The following is a 12178-nucleotide window of genomic DNA, read 5'->3' as shown; positions in this document are numbered from 1 at the left end:
CTCTTCAAGGGGCATGTGACTGCTGTAACACACAGACATTTTGCACAGGATTCTAACCCCATTGCTCTGTACTTAATCACATGAGAAATACACAGATCTAGACAAAAGGAACAAACCCTCTATGTATTTTCCTGTCTCCATTTCCACGGCACTCCAGAGCATTCTTTGGGGGCAGAGTCCTCTGGGGCATCCAGGGACCTTCTGCTGCAGTGCACAGCTTGGGTTCTGAAACACACAGCCTGCTCCCCCAGCTCCTTCCTTCTCCTGTGAGTCCTTTTTTTACAGGCTAGCATCACTACCTAGGTGTCCTTGTTCTTCTGCTGGGACCTTTCCACTCTGCAAACCCTCGGCCCCCTGTTGAAGGAAGTTAGAGAAAACTGGTTCCATCCCTAAGGTGCCACAAGTACTCCTTTTCTTTTTTCTGATGTAATTACTCTTTCTAGCATATCTACTGTCCAGTCAAAGCACAGTCATTAATCTCCCTTGTCCCTAGTTTAGGAGGTATGGGCTAGGTCCTGTCAGCCCATGGTGAATACACATTGTCAGCAGGCCAGTCCACAATACAGCATTATTCATAGCAACAATGTAACCATGTCACCCAGAATTAATAAACTGTACAGATTTCCCAGCTCATCACCATGATCCTTTCAGGGTTACATGGTGAATTGCTACCGGTCCTTTTAGCACCAGGGAGCCTTGTCTCTCCCGACCAGGGAAAATTTGCCCAAAACTACCAACTGCTGGCACCACAAGTGCCCCACTTCAGACTCTGCAAGCCCAGCTCTTCCCTCCTCAGGCTGGCAATTTGCACCCCCAGCCTTTTGGCTCCCTGAGCGAGTCCTTGGGGCAGAGCAGAGAGAATGTGTGGCTAAATCTCTGGCAAGAGTTACCCCAGAGTTTTGCTCTTTCCCCATGCACTGGTCCCTCTAACCTGTCTATACACCCCACTTCATCACACCCAGCCCCTTGACTTCTGGTCAGTCCATACAGACCTTGTCTAGTTGAGAGAGCTGGATCCACTTTTCACAAGACATCCCCGCTGGCAGAGGGTTGCCTCCATAAGAATCCCCTCTTGTGCCTTTCTTTCTCCTTTCATACAGTTCCAGCCCTTTTGTCTCTTGTCATAACTAGGACGTTTCGTTGACTTCAGCTCACCCCGATGCTCCCCACTGTCCAATGGCTGCTTGGGCTTTTCTGTGTTTTGCATCAGCCTGAGCCCGTGCCTTGTCTAGACTATAAATACTGGGTGGGGCTGGGGCGAAAGCTGTCAATTGTTTTCCCCCCTCCTGAGCTCTGAGAACCACCCTGGGTGCCCTGCTTCCCCTCCAGCAGCTTTGTACACAAAATCCTGCATGTTACATAACTCTGACATCCCGAATATCCATCCCGCAATAACCGTGGCACCCAGCAGAGACCGCTCATCATAGCCCCCTTCGGTGAAATACTGTGAAGATGGTGACAGGAGCACCGGAACGGGGTGGCCAGCAGGACATGGCTATGCCCTCCCGCTTCTTAAGGGCGAGCGACGGGAGGGAGGGGGCAGCGACGGGAGGGAGGGGGCAGAGAGGAGCAAGCAGGGAGTGGGGTCTCAGGGGGAAGAGGTGGCACGGGGGCAGGGCCTCAGGGAGAAGGGGGTGGCATGAAGGCGAGGCCACAAGGGGAATGGGTGGTGCAAGGGCAGGGGCTTGGTAGAAGGGGTGGGGCCTCAGGGGGAAGGGGTGCCATGGGGGTGGGGCCACAGTTTGGGCACTTGTGCCCCCCCCCCCCAGCCTTCTAGGGACCTTCCATCATCCCTGGATGGCTATCACAGGGGAAATATGCCTGTCTGGGCATGTCTAGGCATGTGCCTGGGGATAGACTTGGAACTGTGTACCCATCTGCTGCCAACATAGGGCACCTGGGTCACACTCATCCCCAGCCACAGGGAACAATGGAGAATCCCCTCCTCCATCAAGAACAATGGGGAATCCTGCTTTGCCTACATAGAGAGCTGTAGGAGGTAAACTGCACCAAACTGCCCAGCAAATGGGGATTCTCCTGGAGATCTAGGGTGAGACTCCTGGGCTTTGGGCACTCTGGGCCTGGCTCTGAGTCCCTGTGCTGCAGCCAAGCTGGCCCGGAGACCCCTTACGCTGGCTTAGTGAGTGAGCGTGGAGCATCGGGGAGGAGCTAACACTCAGCCCCAGCTGGCCTCGTTCATGATGCCACTAAAGCGAATTAGGGGCCGAATCTCTGCTCATCCACACATGTGTTAACCCAAAGGTAGTGCACTGAGCTCTGGGCTCTACCCCACAGATGTCAGTCATGTTGCCCAGTGCATGACTGGAAGGTGCTCAGATGCTCTGGTGACAAGCGCGGGATAAGAACTTTTAGAACAGGCTAGACTCCCTGCCTGGGCTCTCTCTTGTCATTCACCCTGGGCAGAGTGGGGTGAAATGCTACCAGGCCAGCATAGCTTTGTAAATGACAGCAGGAGGTGCAAGGCTGGGGAGACACGCCCAGGACTTGTGGGGTCTTCTCCTGCCTTTGCCTCAGTCTCCACAGCTGTCCAGGGGAATACAGCTCTGTGTCCCCTCCCCAGGAGGCTGTGTACATTCATTAGCTCATGTCCATAGAGTGCACTGACAATGAAAAGTGCTATCCAATGGCCCAGCGCCCACTGAAGCCAGCACTGACCTAAGTGCATTTCCTGAATAAGCAGCAGATGCAGTACAGTCTAAGCAGCAGATTCGGGCCACAGGCTGCCCTGGACCAGAGCTATATTCACCCAAAGAAATCAGAGTCCTGAGATGGCGCAGCCCCAGGTACCGAGAGAGGGAGAGCTGGATGCAGTCTGCACGGTTACAGAGCAGCTCAGCCACATAGGAACTTGTAGGATCTCATCAGCAGAGCTGAGCTGGATCAATCATAGAACCATAGAATATTAGGGTTGGAAGAGATCTCAGGAGGCCATCTAGTCCAACCCCCTGCTCAAAGCAGGACCAATCCCCAACTAAATCATCCCAGCCAGGGCTTTGTCAAGCCGGAGCTTAAAAACCTCTAAGGATGGAGATTCTACCACCGCCCTAGGTAACCCATTCCAGTGCTTCACCACCCTCCTAGTGAAATAATATCCAACCTAGACCTCCACCACTGCAACTTGAGACCATTGCTCCTTGTTCTGTCATCTGCCACCACTGAGAACAGTCTAGATCCATCCTCTTTGGAACCCCCCTTCACGTAATTGAAGGCTGCTGTCAAATCCCCCCTCACCTTTCTCTTCTGCAGATTAAATAACCCCAGTTCCCTCAGCCTCTCCTCATAAGTCGTGGGCCCCGCCGCCTAATCATTTTAATTGCCCTCCGCTGGACTCTCTCCAATTTGTCCATATCCCTTCTGTAGTGGAGGGACCAAAACTGGATGCAATACTCCAGGTGTGGCCTCACCAGTGCCAAATAGAGGGGAATAATCACTTCCCTCGATCTGCTGGCAATGCCCCTACTAATACAGCCCAATATGCCGTTGGCCTTCTTGGCAATGAGGACACACTGCTGACTCATGTCCAGCTTCTCATTCACTGTAATCCCCAGGTCCTTTTCTGCAGAAATGCTGCTTAGCCAGTCGGTCCCAGCCTGCAGCAGTGTATGGGATTCTTCCTTCCTAAGTCCAGAACTCTGCACTTGTCCTTGTCGAACCTCATCAGATTTCTTTTGGCCCAAACCTCCAATTTGTCTAGGTCACTCCAGACCCTATCCCTACTCTCCAGTGTATCTACCTCTCCCCCCAGTTTAGTGTCATCTGTGAACTTGCTGAGGGTGCAATTAATGCCATCATCCAGATCATTAATAAAGATGTTGGACAAAACCGGCTCCAGGACCGACCTCTGGGGCACTCTGCTTGATACCGGCTGCCAACCAGACATGGAGCCATTGATCACTACCCGTTGAGCCCGACAATCTAGCCAACTTTCTATCCACCTTATAGTCCGTTCATCCAGCCCATACTTCTTTAACTTGATGGCAAAAACACTGTGGTAGACCACATCAAAAGCTTTGGTAAAGTCAAGATATATCACATTCACTGCTTTCCCCTTATCGACAGAGCCCGTTATCTCATCGTAGAAGGCAATCAGGTTGGTCAGGCAGGACTTGCCCTTGGTGAATCCATGCTGACTGTTCCTGATCACTTTCCTCTCCTCCAAGTGCTTCAGAATGGATTCCTCCAGGCCCTGCTCCCTGATTTTGTTTTGCTATGGATGAGGATGAGATGGACAGCCTGGCGACGTGCTTGGCCGGCTATCTGAGGGCTACCCATTGCTGTGAGGCAGGCAGCGATGCTGCCATCGGGAGCGAGTTTAATAAAACTCCAGTTTTAAAACGGTTCCCGGTCTGGGAGCGTAACGGGGAAGACAGCGGCAGCGGGCAGGGGAAGCTGCAGAGCCCAGCGCGTGGGGCGCTCGCGGCAGCATGGGGCTGGCCGGGGGGGCGCCTGCCCAGCACACCAGAGGGGCGGGGCAGCATCGGGGGGGGAACGATGGGGCTCCCGCGGGTTTCCCGGCAATGACGAGTTACTGCAGGCCGCCGCCAGCGCTAGGCATTGAGGGGGCGGGGCGCGGCTGGGTCCCGGGGAGCTCAGCACGGATTGGTCACGGCTTCCCCAGCCCCGCCCCCTCCAGCGCTGCCATCAACAAACATGGCACCTCTGCCCAGCCCGTGCGCGCGGCTACTTCCGGTACCCTCCGGAAACATGGCACCTTTGCCCAGCCCGAGCCTTGTTGTGACACCACTTCCGGTCCTTCCCCCCTCCCCACCCCCAGTAAAGATGGCGGACGAGGCGACCCGGCGCGTGGTGGCGGAGCTGCCGCTGCTGAGGACGAACACCGGACCCCGAGACCGGGAGCTGTGGGTGCAGCGGCTGAAGGAGGAATACCAGGCGCTCATCAAGGTCAGGCTCTTCCGCTTCCGGGGAGGGTGTCACCGGCAAAGGGGCCGGGCGGAAACCTCTTCCTGTCAGCGCTCTGCCCCCGGGGTCTCTGGTTGGGGGAACGGGTCGCCCCTTCGTGTGGGGCCACCCAGTGTCCAGGCTAAGAGCCCTCACTGTGGGGAGCACGCGCCCCTCTCGTGCTGACGTGGTCCTTCCCAGACGGTGGCAGAGAGAGTTACACTGAAATGTGCCCCCCCATCTCTCTACAGGGAACATGGGCTGCCTCTCCTCCTCCCTTTGGGGCTGCCCCTCCCCCATCTTTGCAGAGGACCTGGTGCTGCCCCTTCCACCCCATCTCTGTAGAGGACCTGTGGTTGCCCCCCATGTCTCTGGTTTATTAGCCAGGCCCCAGTGAGATTCCCTGTGCTCCATGGGGTGCAGACTCTGACCCACTCCTAAGGCATCTGGGGGCTGCAGTGGTCCCACAGTGCAGGGATCTGTGGGGGGAGCATAGCTGGCTCTCGGGCCCAGAGTGAAGCACATCTCCTGGAGGGATATTGGGGTGCCACAGGGCACCTACCTTGCTCTAAACTCTCCAGTTAGTGTAGCTCAAAGGACAGGTCACCTGGAAACCAGCAACGTTTTCCCCCTGTGGTGCCTGGCCAGGCCTGTGTACTAAGGGCATCTCATGGGCAGTAACTGTACCCAGGAATCCTACAGTCTGCCCCATGTCCAGTATCTCAGGGCTTGATAGAGTCTGCTTTTGATGGCTCTGTGTGATGCTAGTGCCAGTCTCATGTTGCTGGCTGCAGGACTTTTACAGTTGGTGTTCACCACAGCAGCAACAGACCTTTCTGCCTCGCAAGGAACATGGCTACACAGTAAACATGTCCAGAGAGATCTCCATTATCTACATAGATTTTGGGAACAGGAATTTTGATTTCTGTGCAAGCTTCTAGGGGATTGGGAGGCTAGTCACAAACTGCATGGTATGGGGGTTTTGATTTCATGGGGTTGCCTGTACCCACTCACTGCCTTAGTCTTTCCCTTCCCAGTATGTGGAAAACAACAAGAACGCTGACAACGACTGGTTCAGGTTGGAGTCTAACAAGGAAGGGACGAGGTAGGCATGGATAGGTTGCAGGGCGTGTTTGTGGCTGCCATGGCTCCAGGCCCTCCCGTCTCTCTGATGGGCTTCCTCTGCTATAGCCCCTCTCTAGGCTTTGAGTAATTATGAGCATACCAAGTCCCAGTCCTGTGGGAGCCCTTGTGTCTGCACTGGGAGTTGTTGTGGCCCTTCACTGAAAAAGGAACAGGGGGCTGAGTCTCTGGCAAACAGGTCTTGCCTTCTGATAGTTGCTAGACTGGAGTTAGAGGCATGAAAAAGAAAAGGAATTCTGAACAGTCCTTTCTCACCCCAGTGTCACATTCTTCCTATCCTAATCCTGCTAGTGCTCTGGTTGGCCAGAGACCCCTCTGGGGTTGAGGGGATCTGAATGTCTACTGTGCAAAGCATGCAGAGACCTGCCCCTCCCCCAGCTTTCCCTCCATCCACAAGGAGCAGGAAGGCCACAAGTCCCTTTTGCAGCTCCTCCAGGTTGTGCCCTAATCTATTATACTTTATTCCACCAAAAAATAATCTCAGTCCCCTTGGCCCCTGGGGGCCATTTATCATCCCTACATAATAAATATGAACATGTTCCCATTACAGAGAACACAAGGTGATTAGTGATCCAATCTGCACTGTGCTTCCTGTGGCAGGAGGCACTGAAATGCCACCTGTCCCTGGGCTGTGTGGCATTTCGCCAGGAGCTCAAGGGCCACCCCCCAATGTGTATACAAGGGAACAGGCTGCAGCTGCCCTCTTCAGTAGCAGGGAGATGTGGCCTCTGGAAGCTAGGGACCTCAGGCAATGTGGCTTGACTGCATGGGTCAGGATGGAGCACTGCATGCTGGGAGCTGTAGTCTCCATTTGGCTGCATCCACTACAAGAGTGTTGGGGGTCAAGCAGTTGGCGTTGGTACTGCCCAGCGGGAGGGAGTACGGTGCAGCTGGATGCCCCACGTGTCCATGGGCTGCCAGTCGTAGCTTGTCCGTCTGCTCCTCTTGGAGTTGTGACCTAGTGCCAGGTGAGCTAATGACTTCATGGTGCTCCCTGTGACGCCCCCGCGTTCCACCCAGGGCTCCTCAGGGGCTAGGATAGACATCAGTCCCCTATGTGCCACTCTGCCATTCTCTTATCGGGGCTTGGCTTCGGCCCAGCTGTTAGTGACGCTGCAGAGAGACGCCTGCCCCTGTGCTCTCACTACCAGCCACCAACCCCGGGGCTGTGAACGGACCCCCGCTTGCCTGCCTGCCTCCTGTGGTGCTGCCACGTCCCAGGCTTTGTCAGCGTCAGAGAAGCCTTGGCCTGCAGTGTTGCTCTGTTGGCTTCAGTGCCCCATGTGCACACACACGAAGGGACTCATTAGTTTGATGGGATGGAGCCTGAATCAACTGAGTGCCATCAAGAACGGGGCCAGGCTGCAGCAGCGATGCAGAGAGCTCCCTCGCCATCCAGCTAGTTAGCTCCCCCTCTGCCACCTTCAACTCCTGGAAACCCTGCCTGGGAGCCCTCATTGTAGATTAAGGTCCAGCAGGGCCTCCCCCAAGCGTCTTAGTTGCTCTTTATGTCTCAGGTACATCACAGCATAGCAGCAGTTTTGTAGAACCCCTTTTCTGCCCCCTGGCTCAGCCTTTGTACTACTTGCTTTCTTCCCAGAGCTATCCAGCTGGTGAGCTAATTACCTCCTCAGCTTCCCAGGCTCCCTGCAGGTGCAAGTGGTCCATTCTGCTCTTCCAAACCCACACTACCTAACTCCCTCCTACGCTAACTCCACCTGGGTCTTGTAAGGGGCCAGGGTGCTGGCTTCCAAAGGGCTCGGTTTATAGCTGCTAACCCCCAAGAGTGGATCAGGGGTCTGTTCCCCCGGTACAGATGGGGAAGCTACATGCGCCCGCTCACACAGCAAATCTCTGGCAGAGCCAGGAATAGAACCCAGGAGTCCTGGCTCCCAGTCTTTGTAACCAGTGGCCGCACTCGTTCCCTTCCAACTGCACATGGGGCCTGTTCCCATGAGAGCAGGTGGAGTTGGTGGGTGCCAGCCCACAATGGTGCTGGCAGGCGTCATAGATGCTAAGGCCAGACAGGACCATGATGACCATGTCATCTGAACTCCTGCAAAGCATGGCCCATGAGACTTCCCAGAATTCATTCCTGTTTGAGCCAGAGCAGAGCTTTTAGCAAAACATCCCATCTTGAGTCTGACATGGCCAGTGATTGAGAATCCCTCACTACCTTGGTTCCAACAGTTGAACTTCAGCTTCCAGCCACTGGGTCTAATTAGACCTTTGTCTGCTGCACTGAAGAGCCTTCACTTGTCAGATTTCTGTTCCCCATGTCACCTCTTACGCGCCTCTGTCAAGCTGAACGGACGGAGCTCCCTGCCCCTCCTTCCCGTCTCTCTCTCTTGCAGGTGGTTCGGGAAGTGCTGGTACATCCATGACCTGCTCAAGTACGAGTTTGCCCTCGAGTTCGACGTGAGTGTCCCTGGGGCAGGGGCATCTGAGGGAAGAGGGCCCCCCTGCCCTGCTCCAAGGCTGGGGAAGGGAGGGGTTTCTCGTCCACTCCCTGCGGCACCAGAGGGAGCAGGTGGGAGCTGGCCCTGGCTAGGTTCACAGCATCACTGTCCCCCTGGGCCACAGGCACCAGGGGCTGAGGAAGAGAACACACCAAGGATGCTAACCGGGAAGGGGCAGAGAATCGCCCACCACGCAGGGCGAGAGCGAGCAGGAAGTGCTATGGGACTTGGCTAGTGCAGCCCAGCCCCTGAGCGAGCCGGAAGCTGAGAGCAGGGAGCCGTTTACACAGAGCTTTGCAATGGGATGCACCACGAATCAGGCCAATGCGATTGTGTCAGGGAACTTTGTGTAATGTGGGGCTAGCAAAGGGCTCTGCCTCAATGGGGCCCTGCCCCATCCTGCCCCTCCCAAACTAGGACATCCCCATCCTGCCTACCCACGAGCTTCCACTTCAGCATCTGGAATGCAAACTCACTGGGGAGCTCACAAGGGGCCTAGGCTCAGTGCTCCCAGCTGTGGCTGAGCAGAGAGAGCAGCAGCTGGGAACTCAGGGTACGCATACTGCTCCCTGTTCACAGGGGCGGGGGGGACGGGTGGAGGGGGCTGGCGTGACCATGGGCACACTGAACGGGTTTTTGTGTTTGCAGATTCCTGTCACATACCCATCCACCGCCCCTGAAATCGCCATTCCAGAGCTGGATGGGAAAACCGCCAAGATGTACAGGTCAGGCAGCCCTGCCCGCTTCCACCTCCACTCTCTGCAGGCCCTAGGGACCAGAGCTTCTAGCTCAGATCCTAGGCTTTGGTTGGGTCTGTCTTTATATCGCTTCTTCCATCTCACTGATGTGTATAGGCTATGGGAGGAGTCTCAGCTGTTGGTAAATGCAGCTGCCTCTGGGGTGGAACATGGCAGCTGTTGCTCAAAGCACAGGAAAGCAGCCCCTTGATGCAGGACAGGAAGTGGAGGAGATGCCATGTCTGAGTGGAACCCCGGGCGTCCTGGTGAGGCAGAGGAAGCTTCCCTGTGTTGGGATGGGGCCAGGCTAATGAGAGCTGCAGCTCCATTCTGGGGTTGAGTGGGCTTGACACCCCTATGGCAGTGTCTCCTGTGGTCCCATGATGCCAGGCTCTGGGCTCTGTCTCCCCTCCGCGTCTCCCGTGGTCCCACGGGGCCAGGCTCTGTCTCCCCTCCGCGTCTCCCGTGGTCCCACGGGGCCAGGCTCTGTCTCCCCTCCGCGTCTCCCGTGGTCCCACGGGGCCAGGCTCTGTCTCCCCTCCGCGTCTCCCGTGGTCCCACGGGGCCAGGCTCTGTCTCCCCTCCGCGTCTCCCGTGGTCCCACGGGGCCAGGCTCTGTCTCCCCTCCGCGTCTCCCGTGGTCCCACGGGGCCAGGCTCTGTCTCCCCTCCGCGTCTCCCGTGGTCCCACGAGGCCAGGCTCTGTCTCCCCTCCGCGTCTCCTGTGGTCCCACGAGGCCAGGCTCTGTCTCCCTTCAGTGCCTCCCGTGGCCGGGGCTTCTCCCTCACATCTCTTTTGTCTCTTGCAGGGGAGGGAAGATCTGCCTGACTGACCACTTCAAGCCCCTGTGGGCCAGGAACGTGCCCAAGTTTGGGCTGGCCCATCTCATGGCCCTGGGGGTGCGTTTCCGTCAGTGGGGGGATGGGGGGAGTCTGTGTCTGAGCTACACTCACGTCCCCCTGTGCTCTTTGCCTTGCAGCTGGGCCCATGGCTGGCAGTGGAGATCCCGGACCTGATCACCAAGGGGCTCATCGAGCACAAGGAGAAGTGAGGGGTCCAGGCTGGTGGAGGCCTGCATGGTGGCTCCAGATGCTTTGGCGCTCAGACCTTGTCCTTCCATGCAGACACAGCAGCCAGCTGGCCCCGCGGCCCTGCCTTCAGTGCAGGGCACTGCACCTACTGTGCTGGGGACTCACGATTCCTGTCTGCTCCCATTCCATGTAACCCCTGCCCAGTTCCTGTAAGGGGGAGCTGCCCAATCTCCCCCCAAACATCCCCCAATAAAAACTGTAGCCTGACTAAGGCCTGCCTGGCTGCTGCCACGCCTGGGGGCTCTTGCCAGGGGTTTGCATCCTGCTGAGGTAGCGTGCTTTAGCCAGCTCCACTGAGTCCCTGATGCTGCTGCACCAGCTGCAACATCCTGATTCTTCCTGGTCCCTCCTGCTTAAAGAGATGGCTTGTAACTGAACCGGTTTCCAATTCACCATACTGGTGAGTGGAGGGCTGTGCTAGCCAGGCCTGCAGTGCCGCCCCCAGCAATGCATAGCCCAACTGGCCCCTGCGTGTGAGACTCCGTCCAGTTCTTCTAAAGGACTTCCTAACTCGGCCCCCGTGGGTGTACGAGCTCCCCTCCCTGGCTGTGCCACCCTGGGCCTCTCCTATGCAAGGGTGGGAGCCCTCAGTAACTTCATCAGGAGGCTACTGGGCATCAGTTGCCACATGAAGGCAGCTTCTGCACCGATCTGCGGGGGGGATGGGGGACGTGCCCCTAAGTGGGAGGAGGCAGCCTGTGACCCAGACCATGGAATCCAGAGCAGGCCGTTTGCTCCCCTTCCCCTTGCGGTTGCCTGGTCGTGTGGAGCATTGTTCAGTGACAGCTTGTATGGGCAGCGGCATCAACAGGATGAGAATTCTGGCTGCTTGCTGCTGCAATATGACTCCCAGCACTGGGCACCCCCCCAGCAGAGACCCGGCCAGAACTCCCTCGCTTCATAACATGTCACTGGGCCACCTAGCTTTTACCTGCACAGAATCGCACAAGGGGGTGTCAGCTGGGGGCTAGATCAATTGTTTGTGCAGCACCTAGCATGGGGATTAGGGGAGGGAGCAGTCCATGGCTGAGGGGCCTAGGTGCTACCGTAATACACCTAATAAATAATGTGTAGCACCTGGCACAGTGAGGCCCTGGTCCATGCCTGGGGTTCCTCAGTGCTACCGTAATACACCTACATACACACATAAGAACAGCCGTACTGGGTCAGCCCAATGGTCCATCTAGCCCAGTATCCTGTCTTCTGACTGTGGCCAGTGCTAGATGCTTCTGAGGGAACAAACATCAAGACAATTTCAAGTGACCATCTCCTGTCGTCCAATGCCAGCTTCTGACAGTTGGAGGTTTAGGGGCACCTGGAGCACGGAGTTGCATCTCTGATCATGGCTAATAGCCATTGAATGATCTATCCTCTATGAACCGATCTAATTCTCTTTTGAACCCAGTTATGCTGTTGGCCTTCACAACATCCCATAGCAAGGAGTTCCACATGTTGACTCTGTTGTGTGAAGAAGTACTTCTTTTTGTTTGTTTTAAACCTGCCTGTTAATTTCATTGGGTGTCCCATGGTTCTTGTGTTATTAGAATAGGGTAAGTAACACTTTGTATTCAATTTTGCCACCCCAGGCATGATTTTATAGACCTCCATCGTATCCTCCTTCAGTCATCTTTCTTCCAAACTGAACTCTCTCAGTCTTTTTAATCTCTCCTCCTGTGGAAGCTGTTCCATCCCCCGAATCATTTTTGTTGTGTTTCTCTGTACTTTTTCTAGTTCTAATGCATCTTTTATGAGATGAGGTGATCAGAACTGCACACAGTATTCCAGGTGTGGGCGTACCATGGATTTATATAGAGGCAACATGATCTTT

The 12178-nt window shown here is 55.8% G+C and overlaps 1 protein-coding gene across 1 annotated transcript; it reads left to right on the top strand.

Annotated features, from left to right (window-relative positions):
• The first annotated feature begins 4764 nt into the window (after positions 1-4764).
• Positions 4765-10557, top strand: UFC1 (ubiquitin-fold modifier conjugating enzyme 1). The gene is made up of 6 exons (XM_077841165.1): positions 4765-4923; positions 5958-6025; positions 8418-8481; positions 9171-9247; positions 10068-10158; positions 10239-10557. Exons 1-6 carry the CDS (start codon positions 4801-4803, stop codon positions 10308-10310), a joined length of 495 nt encoding a protein of 164 aa, XP_077697291.1. The 5' UTR covers positions 4765-4800; the 3' UTR covers positions 10311-10557.
• Positions 10558-12178: the final 1621 nt, after the last annotated feature.

Source organism: Eretmochelys imbricata, chromosome 24 (assembly GCF_965152235.1).
Source record: "Eretmochelys imbricata isolate rEreImb1 chromosome 24, rEreImb1.hap1, whole genome shotgun sequence".
NCBI lineage: Eukaryota > Metazoa > Chordata > Testudines > Cheloniidae > Eretmochelys > Eretmochelys imbricata.
This window is presented reverse-complemented; position numbering and strand designations above follow the sequence as displayed.